The 23823-nt window shown below is 45.2% G+C and overlaps 2 protein-coding genes across 6 annotated transcripts in view; one reads left to right on the forward strand and one right to left on the reverse strand.

Annotated features, from left to right (window-relative positions):
- The window catches only part of Mphosph9 (M-phase phosphoprotein 9), a 65187-nt gene extending 57634 nt beyond the window's left edge, over window positions 1–7553 (reverse strand). For 4 of the 5 annotated variants that reach the window (XM_013120932.3, XM_013120931.3, XM_013120930.3 and 1 more), the window contains exons 1-3: window positions 7401–7552; window positions 4431–4694; window positions 2499–2652 (exon numbers count right to left, since the gene is read on the reverse strand). In XM_013120932.3, coding sequence (XP_012976386.1) covers window positions 2499–2652; window positions 4431–4537 — 261 coding nt within the window. In that variant the 5' untranslated portion in view covers window positions 4538–4694; window positions 7401–7552. Of the gene's footprint in view, window positions 1–2498; window positions 2653–4430; window positions 4695–7400 lie in introns of all 5 variants that reach the window. The other variant, XM_040731162.1, reaches the window with a different exon arrangement.
- Window positions 7554–7672: 119 nt separating this feature from the next.
- On the forward strand, window positions 7673–22304 carry Mtrfr (mitochondrial translation release factor in rescue). Its single transcript, XM_021233335.2, has 3 exons — window positions 7673–7838; window positions 19931–20236; window positions 21772–22304. Exons 2-3 carry the CDS (start codon window positions 19958–19960, stop codon window positions 22033–22035), a joined length of 543 nt encoding a protein of 180 aa, XP_021088994.1. The 5' UTR covers window positions 7673–7838; window positions 19931–19957; the 3' UTR covers window positions 22036–22304.
- Window positions 22305–23823: the final 1519 nt, after the last annotated feature.

A 23823-nucleotide genomic window follows, 5' to 3' on the forward strand; every position in this document is an offset into this window, starting at 1 on the left:
TTTTAAAAAAATGCTATAAAGAAGCCTCTAGGCCGGGCGTTGGTGGCGCATGCCTTTAATCCCAGCACTCGGGAGGCAGAGGCAGGCGGATCTCTGTGAGTTTGAGACCAGCCTGGACTACCAAGCGAGTTCCAGGACAGCCACAGAGAAACCCTGTCTCGAAAAACCAAAAAAAAAAAAAAAAAAAAAAAAAAAGAAGCCTCCAAAGTGAGTGTTACAAACAAGTATCTAGTGTATTACCTGGCAAAGAGACAATAAATTGTGGACATTGATTTTTATCCTATAACTGTTATTACTGTATACGTAATCTAAAGTGCTAAAATGCTAAAAAGTTCTAGGTAAAGCAAACTAAGGATACTGTCACTCTGTCCACTCAGAATAAGGAAGATTTTGTGCTTAGCAAAGTAGATTAGTCCCTTTTGAGTGACAGGAACCAAACAATCTTATTCCAGAAGGGAGGTAAAAACCAGAAATTTGGAGAAAACCATCAGACTAAGGCTTACATAACACCTGGCCTTTCTGTTCCTAAAACAGTACAATATTGGTGGTTCCTACTGTTTTCGCACACTAGAAAGCATGTTAAATAAAACCAGGAAATCCTAGGGAAGTGACCAGAGAGTGAGCACACTGCCCTTTCTGAAGGAGCAGCAGGAGGCTCTTCACTGAGTAGTCAACCTCAGAGTCAGGTGGGCATTCACAAAATGTAGTAAAACACTACGTTAAATCAGTGAAGACACACAAGGAGAAGCAGGCTTACAAAGTCCCATCTCCTTCCTCCTCAGACTTCCGTTGACTCAGCACGGAGGCTGAGCCTGTAAATGAGAACCCCGACCAGGCTATGAGCCTGGAACCAGTGCAGCCTGCAGGAAATCATCCACAGGGAAATGCAGGCACAACCATTTTCTTAAATCATTACACCCACAAATACAGTCTGTCTCTGACACTGGTGCTAATTCAGAGTATTAGAGTAACAATCTCTAATAAACACAAGTTGCCATAAATAAGCAGTGCAGTGGTAGTTGCTCTGGGTCTTACGTACATGTTATTGATCACAAGCAAATGAATAGACACTTAGGAAAAACAGTTAATTAACCTTGTTTTCCTCCACGCTGGATTATACCCAGGGTTTCATGCCCGCTAAACATGCACCATGCCACTGAGCTACATCACCAGACCAGGCCATCCTATATCTTGTTTTTTCGTTTGTTTTTTTTTTTTTTTGGGGGGGGCTTCAAGGCAGGGTTTCTCTGTGGCTTTGAAGGCTGTCCTGGAACTAGCTCTTTGTAGACCAGGCTGGTCTCGAACTCACAGAGATCAGCCTGCCTCTGCCTCCTGAGTGCTGGGATTAAAGGTGTGTGCCACTGAATTCTTAAGTGAAGAAATCTTTCTTTCCATTTTATATTCTAAAAATACAAGTTACAGTTCTAAAAGTACAATTAATGTTAAACAAAATATACAGCTCAGAATTTTTTTTTTTTTTGGTTTTTTGAGACAGGGTTTCTCTGTGGCTTTGGAAGCTGTCCTGGAACTCACTTGGTAGTCCAGGCTGGTCTCGAACTCACAGAGATCCGCCTGCCTCTGCCTCCCGAGTGCTGGGATTAAAGGCGTGCGCCACCAAAGCCCGGCTTACAGCTCAGAATTTGATGATTATGTTTGTAATTCTATGAAGTATTGCAACCTCTTACATAGTCTAAAAAGCAAAGAGGGCTGACATGGTAGCATACACCTTTAGTCCCAGCACTGGGGAGGCAGAGTCAGGCAGATCTCTGTGAGACCAAAGTCAGCCTGGTCTACACAGTGAGTTCCAGGACAGCCAGATCTACATAATGAGACCCTGTCTCAAAAAACAAAAACACAATTAAGAAAAGGCCATCTTGAATATTATTTTCCAAAACAAAATTTGTAAGCATCCTCATATGTGTCAGTCTAGACTAAGTTTGTTTCTGTGGTTTTCCTTTCTTCCCCCTGCTTGTTTTCAACAACACAACCGCCAGCTTCCATAGCAAGCTTCAACTGTGAGATGTTCATAAGAATTAAAGTTCCATCACAGATGAACCAAAAAAATCACTGCCATGAAAAGCAGGCAGCTCAACACATCAGAAGAATGTGTTAGGCACCAGATAAAGGCCTTAATCTATCATCAGAGCATTCAAAATACTCCAAGCAAAGCAGATTTAGGTTTTTCAAAACCAGGACAACTTGAGGAGTCACTTAGAAGATTGTAATTAGAAACAATTGTAACAATCTGAGGGTGCTCAGAACAAAGACTTCAGTTCACAGGGAATATCCAAACCTGCATCTACTGCGGCCACAGTGTCCCCTGTCTCCTGTCTCTTGTTCCTTTGATAACAGTTCCTGGCTAATATGCTTGGTCATTTGACTTTAGCCCTAAGGTTAAATATCATGCTTTTCTGTACATAAATTTCTAAGAGTCCCATTTCTATAATAGTTAAATGGAATTTTTTTCAAGAACCCCCAAATAAAACAAAACTAGATACCTCACAGTTCTTCCAAAGTTCTGAGTCGGTCCGGCCACTGTTCTGCAGCTCTTGTGCTAAAGCGGTGAGGACTTCAACTGTGCCTTGAATGACAGGTGGCCTGGTCTTCCCTGAGAAAGAGGATACCCCATTTGTACTAAGGTGGGGATTACTTCTGTTGAAACATAAATAATTCAAATGGTTTTCTTCATTCAACTGAAGTGTTGAATAATTCAGCAGTTCAAAATCTAGCAGAGCAGTGTACAACCACTGATACCTAATCCTCCTAATGGCCCCTCCTTTGAAAACTCTGACCATAAAGGGAAGAGAACACAGGACAACAGGACACACTCACTTCTTTATGAACACCACAGAGACCTTCTCCAGCACTGAGGGAACACCTCAAAGCCCCAGCAGAACTACAGGGAGCTGTCCTAGCTTCTCTGAATTATTCTAGAGGATCATTTGGCCCACTTTAACAACAGTCCTCCATTGTGCACTAAGGAGTCTCTCTTGGCTGCCCAGAACAGTCAATTCTAGTAACCAGACCCTCAGATTTCACGTGATAAGCTTGTGCTTACCACTAGATTGTCTTTGAATGAAAGTTCTGCCAAGTCAATTAGCAGCCAATAGACAGGATTTATTGAGCCTGTGTGGTGTATAATGGAACACTAACACTTTCCAGAGGACTTCCAAATGTGGAATGACTTCAGATTTGTTTATAAACACCTCAAGCACAACTCAGGATATTAAATCTGTCTAGTAGTTAAAGGGGAATTTTAATTATTTTTTTAACAAATTCTTGGGATTTTTAAAATAATCTAAGTATTTTTATCTTGTGTGTATTGGTATTTGCCTACATATATGCCTTATGAAGGTGTTAGATACCCTGGAATTAGAGTTACAGACAGTTGTTAGCTCCCATGTGTGGTGCTGGGAATTGGACCCAGGTCCTTTAGAAGAAGAACCTGTGCTCTTAACCCCTGACCCATCTCTCTCCACATTTACTGTTGTTTTTTGTTTTTTCAGCCACATGTATGCTAGGCTAGCATCAAATCCACTATGTAGGAGAGGATAACCTTGAACTGCTATTCTTCCTGCCTTTTCCTCCCAAGTGCAAGAATTACAGGCATGAGCCATGATTATTGATCTATGCTGTGCAAGAAACGGAACCCGGGGCTTCTGGCATGCCAGACAAGCATTCGACCAAAGAAGCTACATTCCCAGTTCCTGGACAATTTTATTTACTTACTGAGTAGACCTACTTTGTTTTACATACATATACACACAACAAAAATGAAAATATTAAAATAACGAAGGTAGGACCAGAAAAAAAATCAATAAAAGTTCAAGAGCAATAATACAGTAAACTCTAAAATACATGTTGTCCATAAGGACTTTACAGAGTTACAATGATCTAGTTTCAACATGGTGGATTTAAATATCAGTCACAAAGGGGATACAAGTTCAATGACAAATTCATGAAAAAGGCACAGGCAATTCAAACATTAAAGAGAATTTCTTCTACAAGTGGATTCCAGAGGGGCCACCAAAAGAGACAAAAGGTAAAATGTGGACCAGAGTTCAGCTTTCAACACAGAGAACTGCAACAGATATTCCTTCTGGGTCATTTCTCAGGCTTTTACATTTTTCTCTCTTACTACCTTATGCCATGTGATAATATACAATCTTAAAATTCCTCACAAGGAAGGCACAGAATGAACAATGTTATAATACACAAATTTGTCAAAAATCTTTATATTTAAAGCTATCTGACTCTCTGGTGAGTGTGGTGGCACACACCTTTGATTCTAGCACTTGAGAGGCAGAGGCAGGTAGATCTCTGAGTTCAAGGCCAAGCTGGTCTACAAAGCAAAGTTCCAGGACAGCCAGGATTATTACACTGAGAAACCCTGTGGGGGAGGGAGGGACACAGTATCTAACAATTCTTACCTATTAGCACACAAGCTCAACCGGAGAGAATGGGGAGTACTTCTGACGTCAGAATCTACAGAAGATGAACTTTTTTGTAAAGTTTCCACCAAATCAAAATTCTCCATATCGTACAAAAATTGTTAAGCTCTGTCATCTGGAAACACTCTTGCTTCTCCCAAAGGAGGAGACTGCTTCCAAGTCCTCTTCAGCTGCTTCATCATCTACCAGCATCCTCAGCAGCTGGCATTCAGAACTGTGAAGTCTGCTACACTTCCAAAGAGTCTGAAAATGAAGGGGGGGAAACTACTGAAAAGGTCATTAAGTTCACCCACTATCTTTTCATGGCTTTGGAAACCTCTCAAATTCATCTACATTAAGAACAGCAGCCCAGGGGCTGGAGAGATGGCTCAGCAGTTAAGAGCACTGGCTGCTCTTCCACAAGATCTGGCTGGGTTTAATTCCCAGAATCCATGTGGCAGCTCACAACTGTCTGTAACTCCAGTTCCAGGGGATCTGACACCTGCACACCAATGCACAGAAAATGAATTTAAATAAATAAATAAATATATATATATGTGTGTGTGTGTATATATACATATATATATATATATATATATATATATATATATATATATATATATGAACAGCATGGGCTGGAGAGATGGCTCAGCAGTTAAGAGCACTGACTATTCTTCCAAAGGTCCTGAGTTCAATTCCCTGCAACCACATGGTGGCTCACAACCACCTTGAATGAGATCTGATGCCCTCTGCTGGCATGCAGGCAGAAGATTGTATACATAATAAATAAATAAAATATTTTTTTAAAAAAAAACGGTGGCGCATGCCTTTAATCCCAGCACTCGGGAGGCAGAGGCAGGTGGATCTCTGTGAGTTCGAGGCCAGCCTGGTCTACAGAGCAAGTTCCAGGATAGCCTCCAAAACAATACAGAGAAACCCTGTCTCAAAAAACCAAAATAAAATAAAAACAGCAGCTGGGTATGGTGGCACACGCCTTTAGTCCCAGCACTTGGGAGGCAGAGGCAGGTGGATCTCTGAGTTTGAGGTCAACCTGGTCTACAGAGTGAATTCCAGGACAGGCTCCAAAACAATACAGAGAAACCCTGTCTTCAAGATTAAAAAAAAAAAAAAGCCGGGCGTTGGTGGCACACACCTTTAATCCCAGCACTCAGGAGGCAGAGGCAGGCTGATCTCTGTGAGTTCAAGACCAGCCTGGTCTACAGAGCTAGTTCCAGGACAGCCTCCAAAGCCACAGAGAAACCCTGTCTCGAAAAACCAAAAAAAAAAAAAAAAGATAAAAAAAAAGACCACTATTCTCTGACCCTATTGATATGAAGCATCTAGCATTGGCAAATCCATAGGGCAGAAAGCAAACTATGTCTGAAGCACTGAGAAGGGGAGAAGGGAGGTCACTGAGGTGTAGTCACTTTTCATCTTGGGCTGATGAAAAGTTCTAGAATTAGCTTTTTTTTCTCTCTCTCTAAAACCCCAAAATCACATGTTTTCAACAGGATGTAGGTTATGTATAGGAACCATATGTCGGTTTAAGTAGCTTGTAAGAATCACATTATCTCCCACAGGCAGTATTTCAGAATTTTGTGTTTAATAATCAAGGTTCTAGGTGTACTTCTATTATGTAATAAATGGAATACTTCCGGGCCTGGTTCACTTCTTTAGTAAGTCCTAAGCTGCAGAAGTCTTTGTTAACTTATGTAGCCACTGGAAGTTGGTGCTTAAAGGCTATTTAACTGTTAACATTGGCTGAATGTACAATTTTCACTACAGAGCCTTTTTACTCTGCACAAATTAACTAAAATTTTACTAAATTTGGATATACAAAGATAAAGCTGCTGTTATAAGCCCAACCATATATCTCATCCTTCCAGAATCCATTGATTTTAAAAAGATGGGGGAAGAGAAGATAAGGGGGGAACAAAAACAAAAACAAAACAAACCAACAAACAAAAAAACCCATGCTGCTTATAAAATGAGGTTAGAGACCTCATCGGAAGAACTTCTCACATTCCTGTTCCACCCAACTCTCACTTTGCAGGGCTTAAAGAACACAATCGGGTCATTGATTTAAGGAAGCAATCCCTCCAGGGCAGACACGGAGGCGAAGGATGACCAGACCTAACTAAATGGACTGGCAAAGAAAATACCTGGATTCAAATGACCACAAGTTCTCCAGAGAGGTGGATCTACAGTTCCATCTCTTTTCACCGTCCCCGTCCCCCACCCCCACTGAGGTCATGCGGATGCCGAAGATACAGACAGAAACACGTCTAGAAACTCGATGGCTCATCTCCCGGCAAGGGGAAGGGCGAGGAGAAAAGGGGAAATCCATTGTGGACCCCAAATAAACTTGACAGAAGATGAATGTAGGAACACATATTTTTAAATATAATTTCCAAAACAAAAAAAAAGCATGCTCTGTCCTTCACCCTACAACCCTTTGGGTCGGAGGCAGGAGCGATGGAGTAGCATTAACAATCTGAAAGTTGACAGAGCTTCCTCTTTGCGGGGAAGCTGAAAGGAACTAGTACTAGGTGGTTTCAGGTGTTGAAGCCAGACCCTAGTCGCTGGTGGCGGCTATCGGTTCAAGACCGGAGGCGAGAGGATACAAGGCAGCAGGGATGACAGAGAGCCACTCACTGCCGCTGCAATTTCCAAAGGACGCCCGGGTACCACTACCCTGGGGAAAAGCGGGTGGGGGGGAGCACTCACGCCCCTTGCAAAGGCCGCTCTCCGATTGGGCCTCGCTGATGTCACTCAAGGGCACGAGTCTAGAAAAGGCGCACGCACCAGCAGACCCGCACACGCCAGAGGAATCCCGCTAGCTATACGGCAGCTGTCGTCCCTCACCCTAGCCTGTCACCGCGCCCAAAGGGGTCCCCTCTGATGGGATCGTCTAGGACTCGGTCCTCCGCCCCCGCGGCACGCAGCTCCCCAGAAGCCGTGACCGCTTACCTGGCCTCCTCGCCTCTGTCTTGTCAGGGTCGAGAAATTGGCCTCACGCGACCGTTAAACTCCAAGGAGCGTGCGCGCGCCCGGCGTCTCATCCGCGATTGGCTGCCCGGAAGAGGGCCGAGCCGGCGCAGACAGACGCCTTCCCACTCCCTGACCCGCTGCTCTCGCCAAAGGGGGCGGGGCGACGCCGGAGGCGGGAGGGTGGGGCTTGAGGTCAAGGCCTCTGTCGATTGGTTCTCTGGAAACTGCGGGAAAGACGCCTCGGTTTCTCGCATGCGTAGTTGATGAGACTGAGCCTCTGTCAGGCTAGGGATGCCGCCGAGAGACTAGGACGCATGCGCAGATCTGGAAAAAAAAACCACGCAGACTGCGGTCCTTGGTCCTTCGTGGTTTAGATTGTTGCTGAATGCTTCCGGCTGGAGGCCGGTTCTAAAACAGGTAAGCGTCTGCAAGGCCAGGCTCCCATGATGGCTGGTCACTACTGTCACAGGCCCTGGGATGAAACGTTGCAGCTGCAACTCCTGCCCTACGTCCGACTCGAGGCACCTAACTTACTAGAGGTCTTTCTCGGCCTGACTCCTGAGCTAAATTGTCGGGACTCACTTTACCCTAAATTTAGGGAGATCGGCGGTGTGTCTCTCCGAGCACTTGGTGAGAGGAGTGGAGGAGAGTTCGCAGCTCTGGAGAAGATAGTTCCACGGAGGCCCAAGGAGGAGCGTGTCGATACTCATCTACTTAGTGGATCAGGTCTTGCAGCAAGTGCAGTGCTAGGAGTAGCAGCAGAGCGTTGTCCTAGCTGCAAGTGTTTGAGCACTGTCATTTACGCGTACAGGGCTGCTACTGCGAAGTCGGGATGCGGGGGATGTATTTGCCCTTGAGATGGCAAACCTACAAAGAAACATCCCATCTCATCCTCTCCTTGAAATCCCCACCACTTGTCTTTATTTTGGTTTTTCGAGACAAGGCAGGCACAGAGATCCGCCTGCCTCGGCCTCCTGATTGCTGGGATTAAAGGAGTGCGTCACCACCGCCCGACTGTTTTTATTATTATTATTTTAGACAGTCTCACTATATAACCCTATCTGCCATGGAACTCAATGTAGATCAGGCTGGCCTTGAACTCACTGAAATCCGCTTGCTTCTGTCCCCCAAGGGCTGGGATTAAAGGGCTATGTTTTCAAGCCTGACCATACAGATATTTTTCAACCGAATTTTTAGTAGCGATCCCAAATTTACAGGTGTATGCCAGATCTAAAGCTTAATAGATAAAACTTCCACAGATTCATCCACCCATCAGTATAATGGCCACATACGAAACCAAAATCATATTTTAAGTGCACAGATGTTTTCAGTGACCTCATATTTCAAAATGTGTTATCACTTTGTTAATCCAGACTTAATCTATTAGACTAATAATTAAAAACTCTAGTATCTTACATTTAAATAAATGAGAATCATGAATTCCTCAAACAACTTCAGTCAGAGAAAGCTGTGTTCCTCCTACAGACAAATACTAAATCCAAAGGCAGCTACAACTAGCTACTAACCATACAGAAGTCATAGCCACAAACCCAGAAATGCTCTGTAAGTTTGGGAGAGGTTTTTGTTGTTGTATTCTTTTCATAATATCATTTTGAGTAGTATCATTTTTGTTGAGCTCTGTTTTGGTTTTTGAGAGAGGGTCTCTCTTATATCCCTGACTAACCAGACAGTATGTAACCAGGCTAGCCTTGATCACTTGATCTTCCTGCCTTTACCGCACAAATGTTGGGATGACCAATCAGGGTGTACCCACCACAGCTTCAGTATATTATTTTTAGAGAATTCCTTTTTAATTTGTTGATGCGTTACATAAAATGTTCAGGAACTAGCATTGTGATTTAACTGTTAATTTGTTCATTGACACAGGTACGGTTGTACATGCCATGTTTCTTACCTTACGTTAAGCTTTTTGGCGAGATCTCATTCATTCGTTCATTCTTTTGCTGGCCTAGAACTCCTGCCACTCTGGTGCTGGAACTAGCTCTCCTCTTGTTGCATGGTGTGACTTGCTTCAGGGTGTTATTTTGTATAATTGATGGGTTTTTTTTTTTTTTTTTTTTGGTTTTTCCAGACAGGGTTTCTCTGTGGCTTTGGAGGCTGTCCTAGAACTAGCTCTTGTAGACCAGGCTGGCCTCGAACTCACAGAGATCCTCCTGCCTCTGCCTCCCGGGTGCTGGGACTAAAGGCGTGCGCCACCAACGCCCGGCCATAATTGATGTTTTATAGCAAACGGTTTCTCTGGGAAGGGGGCATCCTTCACAGCAAAAAAATAAGCAATAAAACCAAATCTAGCTCACCTAGTAAACATGGAAAGTTATCAGATTTGTGTTTTGTTTCATTTTGTGGTGCTTAAAATCCACAGCTAAGCAGTTATTGTGCCATAAGGTTGCATTTCCAACCCTGTGTTTAAACTTTTTGTTTTTTATGATTTTTTTTTCTATTACAGTCCATACTTCTAAGGTTGTTTCAGCTAAGCTCAGTTTAGTCAAGGCAGCTTGGTTTGTCAGTGTGGACCTGCTGAGAAGTCAGGCTGTAATTTTGGCATCATAATGATCTCCTTGGCACCTGATTTCATAGACCAGAATTATGATCTCAGCAAATAGCACCTCTTTGGTATTCTCATGGTTTCCAGGAATCTTTTGTTTGTTTGGTTTGGTTTTTGTTTGGTTGGTTTTTTTGTTTTGTTCTGGTTTGGTTTTTCAAGACAGGGTTTCTCTGTGACTTTGGAGCCTGTCCTGGAACTCGCTCTGTAGACCAGGCTGGTCTGGAACTCACAGAGATCCGCCTGCCTCTGCCTGCTGAGTACTGGGATTGAAGGTGTGCGCCACCACCTCAGGGCTGCTTTTGTTTGCTTTTTGAGACAGGGTTTCTCAGTGTAGTCCTGGCTTTCCTGGAACTAGCTCTGTAGGCCAAAGATCCACCTGCTTCTGCCTCCTAAGTGCTGGGATTGAAGGTGTGCACCACCTGACAGGCTCCAGGTACCAAACAAAATAATTTTCAGGTCACTCTTCTAGATGCCTTTTCACTTTTAATCCATGAAATAGCTGTTTTTCAGGCTGACCTTATGCCATCAGACACAACTCAAGTGGTTATATGTCAAAAATTCCTCAGTTGTGCAGTTTAGGGGATGACATGCTATCACCTAACATGCACTAAAAGCTTTATGTCTGTGGCAACAACATGACTTTGTCCTCACCCTACATGGTAAGATCTTCCTCGTCCACATAAGGAAACATGACCGTGGTTGTAGATTCAGTAAATCACAGCTCTAGGCATGAGTACTACAGAGTTCATACTCACCCTCATGGTAGCACAGGCCTGTAACTCCAGAGCTTGGAGTGCTGGAGCAGTAGGATCACAGATTAAAGATAGCCTGGGCTATCTTTGTGTTGTGCCCAAGTTGCAAAGTCCCCAAAGACCACCAGGAAGACAGACCCACTAAGCTTCAAAAGCAAGGTTTAATGATTGTTCATCGCCCATGACAGGGACCCCGTCTAGCAAGCTGACGCAGCAGTCTCCAGAGAGTGTGAAGTTCCCTGTCTACTGCTAGGTTTTAAAGGCAAAAGTCACAGGATTACGTCAGTAGGTACGGGTTGGTTTCTGATTGGTTGACATTTAGGAACAATTAGGAGCACTTTTCAAAGTTATATTTTGGTATGAAATACCTGTGTACCAATTATTTTCACTGGTCAGTGCTGAGAGGGAACATTCTGTGGTTTCTATGACATTGTCTTGTTACTTGTGGGTGGCTTGTTATACTGGAGACTACAAGGGAGGTTTTGGTCCCATCACTGTCCCTGTCCCCCCACCCCCACCCCACCCCGCCCCTGGAGTTTCTTTTGTGGCCAAACAGTTCCCAAGAACCAAGTAACTCGGAGGCTGGGTGGGAGTGTGTGTCTGAAGTTTCTTTGTGTTCAGTTTTGGCCCTAGACTCTGGGAGGCCAGAGGATCTGGAGTTTCCTTGTGTCTGAAGCGTACGTATCTTTTCTGTAGCCTGTCATGGCTGCTAAATCAGGGGCTGAGTGAGGATCTGGTCACTTTATTTCTAAATTATTAGAAGTAAAGCCTTTGAGTTTAATTTACCCTTTCAGGGACCAGAGTTTGGATCCCCAGAACTCACATAAAATGCCCAATGAGTTTGGTGACCAGCCTGTAACTCCAGCTTTGGAAGGCAGAGACAGGGGAATCTCCAGAGCAAGCTGCCTAGAGAAGGTAGCAATATCCGTGAACTCCGGGTGCCATTGAGATCCTTACTCAATGAAAAAGGTGAAACAGCAACATAGGATTCCCAACATAAACTTTCGGCCTCTGCAAGCACGTATTCACATCCACACATGGAAATGGACAAGGAAAACAATGAAAGAAAGCTTATTCTATTCTGCAGTATAGCCTTTCTGAGATAAAATGAGAGAAAGACTCAGGGAAAAAATTAAGCAAAGTGAGCAGACTTTTTTTTTAAGGAATAGAAATAAAGAACAGATTGGAGACGTTATGAAACATGTTGGGAAAAAATAAATTTAGTTTCCAAAGTTGAAATTAAAGCACATACCTTTAACCCTAGTACTCAGACAGAGGCAGACAGATCTCTATGAATTTGAGGCCAGTCTGGTCTACACAGTTCCAGGACAGCCAGGGATGCACAGAGAAACCCTGTCTTGAAAAGCAAACAAACAAAAAAAGGCATGGTGGCACATGCCTTTAATCCCAGCAGTCAGGAGACAGAAGTAGGTGGATCTCTGCAAATTGGAGTCTGCAAATAGGCCATATCAAGTTCCAGACCAGCCAGGTCTTCACGAGACTCAAATAAAGTTGAAAACAGCTAGCCTGTACTCCCACTCAGTAGGGATATCTGAAGTTCAAGGTCATTTTAGGCTCTGTAGTAGTAAGTCTGAGGCCATCCTAAGCTATGTAATACTTTAGTTTTTTATAAAGCCTAATTAGTGGTGCACAGACTTTAAGATAAAAGATTGTGTTGTCAGTTCTGCTTTCTGAATGTTCCTGTAGTGTTCTCCTACTGTGTCTGATAAATTAGAAGGTTCCTGTGAGATGCCACAAATAGGACATATCCTCCATGCAAAAGATGAGTAGGATGTTGTGAAAACTGGATACTGGTCCCTTTATATATTTCATTAGTTTTCTCTTGACCTAGGTAGCAACAAACCTGTTAAATTCAGATCAGACCCAGAGTGGTCTTCCTTGCCTGTTCTCCCAGATCAAAGCAGGGTTGTGTATCCTGGGCTGACTTCAAGCTTGCTGTCAAACTGAGGCCTGCCCTGAATGTATGCTCCTCCTGTTTCCATCTCTCGAGTGCAGGGTCATAAGCATGGACCACCAAGCCTGGTTTATGCTCTGCTGGGGATAGACCTGGAACCTCATGAAGTAACAACAAAATAATTTTATGGTTGAGGTCACCACAACATGAGGAACTTTACTAAGGGGTTGCAGCTTTAGGAAGGTTGAGAACCACTAACCTAGAGGACCTCCCTTTCCTCCCATCACATCCTTTATCCATCACTGCCATCATGATTCCAAGCCTCTCATCAAACAGTCTTGCCATCCTAAGTGTCAGAATGTAGGCATTAATGCTCAAAGCCCTTCATAGTACCTCTCAAAGTGTGGTCCCTGAACCAATAATAATGGCCTTACCTGAGGGCTAGTTAAAAACAAACAAACAAAGTCTGCCAGCCTTGGGGCACACATCTTTAAATCCCAGTACCCAGGAGGCAAAAGGCAGGTCTCGGAGTTCTTTGAGTTTAAGGCCAGCCTGGGCTACATAGTGAGTTCCAGGCCAGCTGGCACTTGCATAGAGAGGGACTGTCTCGAAAACAATAACAAAAAGCAGAGATTCAGAGAACTAGAGGCTGATTTCCTGTCTGCCTCAAGGTTCAAGCATCAGACTTAAGACTCCCGGGTGTGCCGTGTACACACTGAGGAATGGCCAGACCTGCCGAAAGTGTCTCTCCTAAACTGCCCTATGGAATTTTCTCCCTGTGGGTTCTCTCTGCTTAGTTTTAATGAAGTTTCTACAAGGCTGATACACCATGAAAGTTGTGGCTAGGGAAAACTGTACTGAGTACCTTTCTGAAGAAACACTAAGCAATTTTTTTTTTTTTTTTTTTTTTGGTTTTTCGAGACAGGGTTTCTCTGTGGCTTTGGAGGCTGTCCTAGAACTAGCTCTTGTAGACCAGGCTGGCCTCGAACTCACAGAGATCCTCCTGCCTCTGCCTCCCGGGTGCTGGGATTAAAGGCCTGTGCCACCACCGCCCAGCTGGGAACATTCTTGAACTCAAACTAAAATATCCTTCATGGGTTGTTTTAATTACGTGCGTGCGTGTAGGTGGGGGCACACATACAACTTGTAAGAGTCATTATGTGGGTTCCAGCAATGAATGCAGGTCTTCAGACTTGGTGACAAACTCCCTTACATCTCTACATGCTGAGCCAGATCACTAGTCCTGTTGTTGGTTTTAATTATCTGCAGGGTCAGGCCAAGCAAGCAAAACTCTGTATCACTGCACAATACTCCCTCTTCATGTTTCTCAAGAGATATAAAAAACAATCCTCTGCCCCCATCCACAGCATTAGGGCTGTGGAAACACAGCATAGCCTCTTGCATCTCATTTGACCCTGGGACTCCTCTGTCCTGGGCCTTGTTACGGTTGAGCAGGCTATCCCTGCAGGTGTACCCTCCCAGATTCGGGGTGATTTGGGAAACTAGAGGAAGGAATGTTTGTGAACCAGATACGGTGACAAGAGGCATAAACTGATGGCAAGTTCCAAATCCTGACAAGGGTGCAGTGGGTAATCTGGAGCCTACCTCTCTCGCATCTTCATGTCTCTGTGATAGGCAAACTGCTTGTGCTCCTTGAGACCTCTGCCTAATGCTTAGTAGATATTTAACCGGATTTTCCACAGGACACATTCACATTCCCATTTGGAAGGTCTAGCAAACCTATTCTCTCTACACTAGACTGAGTCAGAACTGGGAGAGTGAGAGGCTTTAACCCTAACTTCATCTGCTCATGAATCATCAAAGAAAAAGGAGGGTCAGGGAAGTGAGGTACAGAACCAATCCTAAATGACAGCCCACATTCCCAGGAAGGAATTAGGGCAGAGCTGGCTGCGGCTGCCCCTTCCTAGCACTTCTTTTTGTCATTTTCTCTTGTATTTTTTAAATGTCACAGTGAGCTAGACTTTGAGCCTTTTGTGTTCCCAAAGACTCCAGGTTGCACTGTGGTATCACAAAACCTGAAATCCAGTATGTATTCTTCTCTGGCTTTGTGGAAGCAGAGCCATGGGTGTGTTTGTCCTTTTTAGCTGTCGCTGGAGTAGGTCCAAAGCTCCAGGAGGCACTAGAAGTGTCTAGCATTGTCTGATTGGCTGCTGGAATTAGCCATTAAACAGAGCAGTCACTGAACCCTGGGGACCTCCTTGAACTCAGTTGGGTGGGAGCTCTTCCAGGGTGTCTGTCAGCTCTGAGCTAAGACAGAAGGCCAGAGACTGAGCTGGTGCCTGTGACAGCTGCTGATGAAAGCACTGTCCCTGCTGTCCTTTGTCTGGGAGTCTGTCCTGTTCCAAACTCGCTTCCTGTCTTTGTCACATCGCTGTATTATCACTACTGTCTTGTCCGGTCTGTTCACTAACTGGCGGAAGAGACACTCAAAAAGGACCCTGAGCTCATATTCCATGGTCAGTCCACCTCAGGGAGTTGGAGCCTTTTCTACACAATGGAATACTGTCTGTATATTGAAAGCAGAAATAAGAAAATTATTATTAATTTAGCCCCGTCCCTGATTTATAATACCTGGGTTCGTCACATTTCCTTTGTATTTATTTGGGGTTGTTTTGTTTTGAATTACATTTTGTCAGAGAAGAGGTGCATGCCACAACACATACCTGGAGGTCAGAGGACAAGTTTTAGGAGCTGGTTCTCTCATCTTGTGGGTTCCTCAGGCCATCGGGTTTGGTGACAAGCGTCTTTACCCACTGAGCCATCCATCTTACCTCCTCTCGATTGTTCTATGGAGACAGAGTCTTCTGACCCCCACCCTGGTCCTCCTTCCTCTGCCTTCCAAATTCTGGGGGGTACAGGTACAGGACCACCACATCTTGATCACGTACCATTTTCCTTCTTTTCACTTATAGTTTCCTTTTTATTCTTATGTATTCAGTTATTTATTGTTTTTAAAATTTTGTTTATTATGTATAGTGCTTTGTCTGCATGTATCCCTGCAGGCCAGAAGAGACATCAGATCCCATTACAGATGGTCGTGAGCCGTCATGTGGTTGCTGGGAATTGAACTCAGAACCTCTGGAAGAGCAGCCAATGCTCTTAACCTCTTTCCAACCTCCCTTACTTATTTTTGAGGCAGGGTTTCTATGTAGATCAGGCTGACCTTGAATTCACAAAGACCACCTTCCTCTGCCTCACAAATGTTGAGATTAAAGGCGTGAGCAGCCGCCACCACCACACAGCTCACCTAAGGATATTCTTAAGTATAATTCTAAGATATTTCACACTCGTTGAGCAAAACCAGTATCTTTATTAGTACTTAAAAGAAAAAAATTTTACATGTGCCTGTGTGTTTCACAGTGCTCATGTGGAAGAGGTCACAGACAGTAACTTTTAGGAGTTAGTTCCTACCAAGAGTCCCAGGATCAAACTGAGGTCATCACACTTGGATTTATTTATTGGGTGTAGACGTGTGTGTGTGTGTGTGTGTGTGTGTGTGTGTGTGTGTGTGTGTGTGTGTGTGATGTGTGTGCAGTGCCATCAGAGGCCAGAATAGCACATTAGAAGTTAGAAGGAAGCCGGGCGTTGGTGGCCGCACTCGGGAGGCAGAGGCAGGCGGATCTCTGTGAGTTCCAGGCCAGCCTGGTCTACAAAGTGAGTTCCAGGACAGCCTCCAAAGCTACAGAGAAACCCTGTCTCGAAAAACCAAAATAAAAAAAAAAAAAGAAGTTAGAAGGAGCGACCCAGTATGGGTACTGGGAATTGAACTCATGTCCTCTGTAGGAGGAATACACACTCTTAACACTGAGCCATCTTGACAATCTCCTCCCCTGCAAAGATAGTGTTTTTTGTTTTTGTTTTTTTGTTTTTTGTTTTTTGTTTTTGAGACGGGGTTTCTCTGTATTATTGCTAAGATAGTTTTTAAAGCACCATTTTCATTGCCCTGGGTTTTGATACACACCCTCCACAGGACCACCTTCGCTGTTGTCTTATCTATCACCCATCAGCATGGCAGGACACATTGAATGACACAAAAACAAGACATGGGTTTAAACCATACTGTCATAGACTTGAAAACAAGTAGTCATAAGACTTGAGAGGACTGTGTTGTGGTTTCTCATATTCATTTCCCATAGAAAAAGAGGTTCAAAGATGCCCAGCATCGTCACAGTTGCCAACTCTTCTGGCTACTCAGGAGCTTGTCTTTAAAACAACAGGAAAGCGGGACATAGTAACTCAGGTACTTAGTCCTAGACCTACAGAGGGCCAGGCCAGCTAGGGCTGAGCAAAGAAAACCTGCCCTGAAACAAGGGAGGACAGACAGAAGGGAGAGGGAGGACGGTGAGAAAGTCAAGTCCAGTCTCAGGTCCTGTCTCCAACAAAGAGAAAAATTAAGTAGGGGTTGGAGAGATGGCTCAGTTAAGAACATTTTCTGTTCTTACAGAAGATCTGGGGTGACCCACAACTGTCTGTCACTCCAGTATCAGGGGATCAGCCTCTGTGGCACCAGACATGTCCACGATGCACAAACATACATGAAGGCAAAACACCAAATACAGAAAATTTTAAAAGGGCATGGTGGTGCATGCCTTTAATCCCAACACTCAGGAGGCAGAAACAGACAGATCTCTGGGATTTTGAGACCAGTCTGGTCTATACAGCAAGTTCCAGGACAGCCAGGGCTACATAATAGAAATCTTGTCTCAACAATAGTGATAATGATGAAATAAGTTGTGTTTTTTTTATAGTTTATTCATTTTCATTTTATGTGCATTGATGTTTTGCCTTCATATATGTCTGTGTGAGGATGCCAGGTCTGCTGGAACTGGAGTTACAGACAGCTGTGAGCTGCCATGTGGGTGCTGGGAATTGAACTCTGGAAGAGCAGTCAGTGTACATAGACACTGAGCCATCTCTCCAGCCCCTATGAAATAAGTTTTCAAAACCTAAATAAATAATAAGTTTAAGGGGGCTGGAGAGATGGCTCAGAGGTTAAGAGTTGGCTGTTCTTCCAGAGGTCTTGAGTTCAATTCCCAGCAACCACATGGTGGCTAACAAACATCTACAATTCAATCTGGCGTATATGTAATAAATAAATAAATCTTAAAAAAATAAAAATAGATAAATAATAAGTTTAAAAATTAACAAGCCGGCAGTGGTGGCACTAACCTGTAATCACAGCACTGGGGAGGCAGAGGCAGGTGGATCTCTTGAGTTGCGGCCAGCCTGGTCTACACAGCAAGTTCCAGGACAGCCAGGACTACAGAGAAACCCTGTCTCAAAAAACCAAAATAAACAAAATGAAAAATAGAGCACCACAGTAGTGTGCCTTCATTAAGAGTCCACCCCAGTACTCACCTGGTAAGTACAGCAGGTATCAGCAGGCAGGGATGACAGTGGATCAGCAGTAATAACCTGGGTAGTTCTGTCCTGAAGATCGAATCATCTCAGAAGCTAGTAGCTCCTCCCTGTGTCACAGACCAACTGCCAGGACTCTATGTCACCTGGTTTCGGCTGCTATTGAGAGCCTCAGGAGCAGTGTGAAACTAGCACCCTCAGCAGACCACAACTAAACTGTGATTCTGAGATTAGGTGGCTGCCAGGAAGGTTGCTAAGATGTAGTCCAGTGCCCCAGAAGTCATGAGCAGAGCCATCCATCCCAGAATACTTTTGTCTCTGATCTTTTCTATGAGATGTGAGCTGGGTGGAAAAAAGCAAGTTCACCAGGTTTCCAGTCGATGATTCAGGCCTAGCTTGTGACTTGACCTTTTCACAAGGAGTCCTATCAGATCCTGTTCACCTTTGACCCCTTGAAAATCTCAAAAGCCTGTGGGGTGACCATGTCCTTGTAGCTACAATTCCCTGCCCAGTTCATGTGCCATCTAAGTGATTACAGCGTTATGCTGAATCTTGAGTCATTAGCTAAATCTTTTTAGATTTTGAGATCAGGTCTTATAGCCTGGGGTTCCTGCCTCAGCCTCCTGAGTGCTGGGATTACTAGCATGGGTGACCACACCCAGCTTCATTTAAATATTTTGTTAAACTGCAAAGACTTTCCTGAACATGGGGGTGTAGTTTATTAAGAAAGGGTTGAAGGCTGGAAAGATGGCTCAATGGTTAAGAGCACTGGCTAGTCTTCCAGAGGTCCTGAGTTCAATTCCCAGCAACCACATGGTGGCTCACAACCATCGGTAATAAGATCGCATGCCCTCTTCTGGCCTGCATGCCAGAACACTGTGTGCATAATAAATCTTTAAAAAAAAAAAAAAAGATGGGTTGAACGTGCATGGGTACTCAATCTTCATGCAGTCTGGAGTGTCTTCTCTGGCTAGCTCAGGGGTCCAGCTCTTTGATTCCAGTCTCCTCCCCCCCCCTTTTTAGTTTTTTGAGACAGGGTTTCTCTGTGTAGCTCTGTAGACCAGGCTGGCCTCGAACTCACAGAGATCCGCCTGCCTCTGCCTCCCGAGTGCTGGGATTAAAGGCGTGCGCTTCACCAGTCGGCCCAGCTCTCATCTTGACATCATTCACACATCCTCTGTGCTGTTGAAATCTAACAGGCGCGTTAGTAGAAACTGCTTGATTTGGTAACAAGAAGACCGGTTGGCTCACATTGTTGGCGGTACATCCCAGGGAACAGATGTTCCCATTCAAATCCACAAAACTGCCAGCATTACAAACAACAGTCAGGGCACTGACTGATAGTGAAGCTTACTGTGTCAGACTTTAAGCTCAGCTATAAAATAGACTGATGCCGTCATCCTTGCACAAATGTAGATTTCACATCTAAATACTGTCCCCTGACTCAGGTCCTAATTCTTCCTCAGAATGCTCTTTAATATGTCTCTGCCTAAACACAGGCCTGCTCCTTTAATGTCACACTCAGTACCTCTTTCTTAAGGGGATAGTACCGCCAGGTGCTCTGAAGGTTATTTTCGGTGTGTTTTAAGAAAAATGTATAGTCTGTGGCCATGCCGCCCTGAACACACTGACGCTAAACAGGGTCAGCCCCGTCAGTACTTGGATGGGAATACCCAGTGCTGTAGGCCTAAAAAAGAAAAGAAAGGAGTATGTATTAGCTGATAGAACTCTGGGCAACTCAGTCCAGGGAGATGTGCTTTCCTAGTCACTTGTCTTTGCTTGTCCCCTACGTGCCCTGGGCATGAAGGACTGTCACTGAGATTGTATAAAAAACTGTTTGAAGCCTGTCATCTTGAGAGCAAAGTGAAAAGATGGCCTCATTCTCTCTCCATTCCAGGCCCTGCCACACCGAGCTGTGTCCTTGATGAGCACCTGGGCTTACCTCCGCGTCCCTGCACCACTGATCGGGATATGCTCAGGGGCCTGGGGACTTGGGCTTCAGAAGCCAGCACTGCTCTTCCCAGGAATAGCTGCCGCTGTGGTTCAGGTGGCAGGCAGGAAGGACTGGCCTGCTCTGCTTCCCCTGCACGAGAGTGAGCTTGAAGAACAGTTTGTGAAAGGACATGGTCCAGGGGGCCAGGCCACCAACAAAACCAGCAACTGTGTAGTGCTCAAACATGTGCCCTCCGGCATCGTGGTCAAGGTAGACGGTGGAGGGGTCAGGTGGGTGAGAGGAGTCCAGGTCTGCCGCCACAGCGAGTTTTAGCTGAAGGGTGTGCCCGGTCTGGCACTGGCACGCTGTGCAAACCCAGTTGTCAGGGTACTGCAGGTGTACCCAGACCCTGAGCTGACCTCTGGAGACGACCCTCCTGCCCAGTCTCAGGAGCCTGGTGCCAGTCTTGTGGAGCCAGGGCTTTGCTGCTGTCCTTGAATTTGGCTGTGTCACCAGCAAGGGATGCTATAAGGCAGGTCTGCTGAAGCCCACTGCTCCCAAAGCCACCCTGGCTGACAGCAGGGAACCGATGGGCTGTGCCACTGGCTAGCTGTCTCTCCGTGTCCCTCTGCCCTGCTTTGGCAAATGTCTCTAACACATGCCCTTCCTACGAAAGAACGAGGTGGGGCTGGAGGCTGAGGCAAAAGCACTGACAGCTGCCAGTGTTAACCTTCCTTAAAGAAGGCAGTCTCTAGCCGGGCGTTGGTGGCGCACGCCTTTAATCCCAGCACTCGGGAGGCAGAGGCAGGCGGGTCTCTGTGAGTTCGAGGCCAGCCTGGTCTACAAGAGCTAGTTCCAGGACAGCCTCCAAAGCCACAGAGAAACCCCGTCTCAAAAAAGCCAAAAAAAAGAAGGCAGTCTCTGGCCAGGGGCAGCAGCAGCTCCAAACAAGTGATTTTTAGCTCAGAGTGCTAGCAGACCCACCAGCCAGCCACTGGCATTGCCATGTGCACGCCACTAGAGGGCCCCAGAACAGCACACACGGCCTTGAGGGAGCCTGAAGGAAGGCAGAGCACAGATTTTCCCAGGTACAGCCAACAGCAGATACTTCACTACTAAGGGTACGCTGTATGTTAACTCTTTGAGTCCTGGAAACGTGCTTACTGCCTGAGGCAGACAAGGAACTTGCCCACACTCCTTCAAAAGGGAAATCCAGTAGCTGCTTTATGGCGAGTTTCTTGAGCCAAGAAGACATAAGTTAAAACCCTCAGTTGCTTTCTTTTCCTCCTTGAGAACCTCACTCATAACAAAATTCCAAAAGCATTTTTTTGTTGAACTTGTCACTTTTTGGAAATCCCTCCTTCAAGCCACAGCATTTCCTCTGCCCACCAACTTCGCTAGGCCCTGATCACCATCAGTTTCCCATACGGAATGTTGTGGTGAACTGTTAGTAACCCTCAACCCTTGTCCTCCAGATGGATCCACACTTGTGAATAGCATATGAATTTTGCACAGGGGTTGCTCTCTGGCCACAAGCTAGAGACTCCAGTCAGCGCTTCTAGGATTTCTTGGAAACTGCTTAAGTTAGTTGAAAGCTATTGTGTGGAAAGACTGTTCAGGGGTTAAGAGCACTGGCTGCTCTTCCAGAAGACTCAGGTTTGATTCCCAGCACATGGCTGACTCAAAGGGGCTCCTGCCTTTGCCCTGCTGGCCTTCCCCTCTGTGAAGGATTGAGGGACTAGGGCTTCTGCGGTCCTGCCCATTCACACCCATGGTTTCACACTCCTGCCCGTGATCTCTTGCAGTGCCACCAAACACGATCTGTGGATCAAAACAGAAAGATAGCTCGGAAAATCCTCCAGGAGAAAGTGGATGTTTTCTACAATGGTGCAAACAGCCCTGTCCACAAAGAGAAGCTTGAGGCTGAGAGGAGAAAGCAAGAGAGGAAGAAGAGAGCAAAGGAGACGCTAGAAAAGAAGAAGTTGTTGAAAGAACTGTGGGAAGCGAGTCACACTGTCCCTGAGAAAAGGAGCGAGGCTGATGGTGTGCCAGGGGGCTTCCGGGAATAGTGGCAGTAATACTTGGCACGTGTTGAACATCTGAAGAAAGCCTCCAGGAAGTGGGCGTGGTGGTGCATACTGCAGTCTCTGCACGGCACTTGGGAAGGTCAGGCTTGGGTGGAACACTTGTCCCAGAAGCCTCAAAATCCACATAAGAGTGGAGGGTCAGAACTGACTCCACAAAGCTGTGCTCTGACCTCCTGACATAAGCTGACATGTATGCCCACACTTGTCACACACAAAAACAAATAAGCAGTAAAAGGTTAAGATAAAAACAATTTAAAAGGTACCATTATTAGTTAAGCCCACTTTTTTTTTTTTTAATTTCACAAGACAGTGCTTCCCCACAGCTTTGGGGGCTGTCCTGGAGCTCACTGTGGAGACCAGGCTGGCCTCGAACTCACGGAGATCCTCCTGCCTCTGCCTCCCAAGTGCTGGAATTAAAGGTGTGTGCCACCAACACCCAGCACTTAAACCGACTTTTATAGCATTTAGTGGTATCTTGTCAAGTCCAGGGCCACTGCTGAGCTGCCTTAAGATAGTATTATTTAGGCGGTGGTGGCGCATGCCTTTAATCCCAGCACTTGGGAGGCAGAGGCAGGCGGATCTCTGTGAGTTCAAGGCCGGGATGGACCAACAGCCTCCAAAACAATACAGAGAAACCCTGTCTCGTAAAAAACCAAAAAAAAAAAAAAAAAAAGATAGTATTATTTATCCTCGGGAGGCAGAGGTAGGTGGATCTCTGTGATTTCGAGGCCAGCCTGGTCTACAGATTGAGTTCCAGGACAGCCTCCAAAACAATTCAGAGAAACCCTGTCTCAAAAAAACAAAGAAGAAAAAAAAAGATATTATCTTTAGTTTTTGGTAAAGAGAAAATGACAGTGAAATGTTACTAAGCTACCTGCTGTGCTTACTAGTTTTAACACTCAACTTCACTCAGGCAACCTAGAGTCACCAGGGAAGAGTCTTAGTGAGAAATTATAAGGACTTCTGTTGGAATTGTCTTTATTGTTAACTGAAGTTAGAAAACCCAGCCCATTGTGGGCAGCATCATTCCCTAAGCAGAAATCCAGAACAATACAAGAAAGCTAAGAGCAAGCAACAATGCTTTTATTCCCTTGACTGTGAATGTGGCATGACAATACTTAAGGTCCTGCCTTGACTTCCCCAAAATGAATTGTAAAACTTGAAAGAGCAAGCTAAATAAATTCCTCTTTCATACGTTGCTTTCTTTCCTTTTTGTTTTTTTGTTTGTTTTTTAATACAGTGTTTCTCTGTGTAATAGCCCTGGTTGCCCTGAACCTCGCTTTGTAGACCAGATTGGCCTCCAACTCAGAAATCCTCCTGCCTCTGCCTCCCAAGTGCTGGGTTTAAAGGCGTGCACCACTGCCCAGTCATAAATTGCTTTCTGCCAGGTATTTTACACAGCAACAGAAGTAGATATGGAACTTGCCAATTGAGTCAAGAGCTCATCACTCCTTGAACATGACCACGTAGATGTCTTAGAGATGAGGTCCCAGAACCTGACTTATGTTTCCGTCATCACCCAGTAGACTCAGTCTTTTGAAGTTAAGGTCTCACGTAGCCCAGGCTGGTCATGAACTCCTGATCCTCCTCTCTCTGCCTCCCCAGTTTCAAAGATTACTGGCGTGCATCACCACACAGGCTACCGGTTGCTTTTTTCTCTGTGGCTTTGGAGCCTATCCTGAACTCACTCTTGTAGACCAGGCTGGTCTCGAGCTCACAGAGATCCGCCTGCCTCTGCCTCCCCAGTGCTGGGATTAAAGGCGTGCGCTA

The sequence above is a fragment of the Mesocricetus auratus genome, unplaced genomic scaffold, assembly GCF_017639785.1.
Source record: "Mesocricetus auratus isolate SY011 unplaced genomic scaffold, BCM_Maur_2.0 Super-Scaffold_100025, whole genome shotgun sequence".
NCBI classification, from domain to species: Eukaryota; Metazoa; Chordata; class Mammalia; order Rodentia; family Cricetidae; genus Mesocricetus; species Mesocricetus auratus.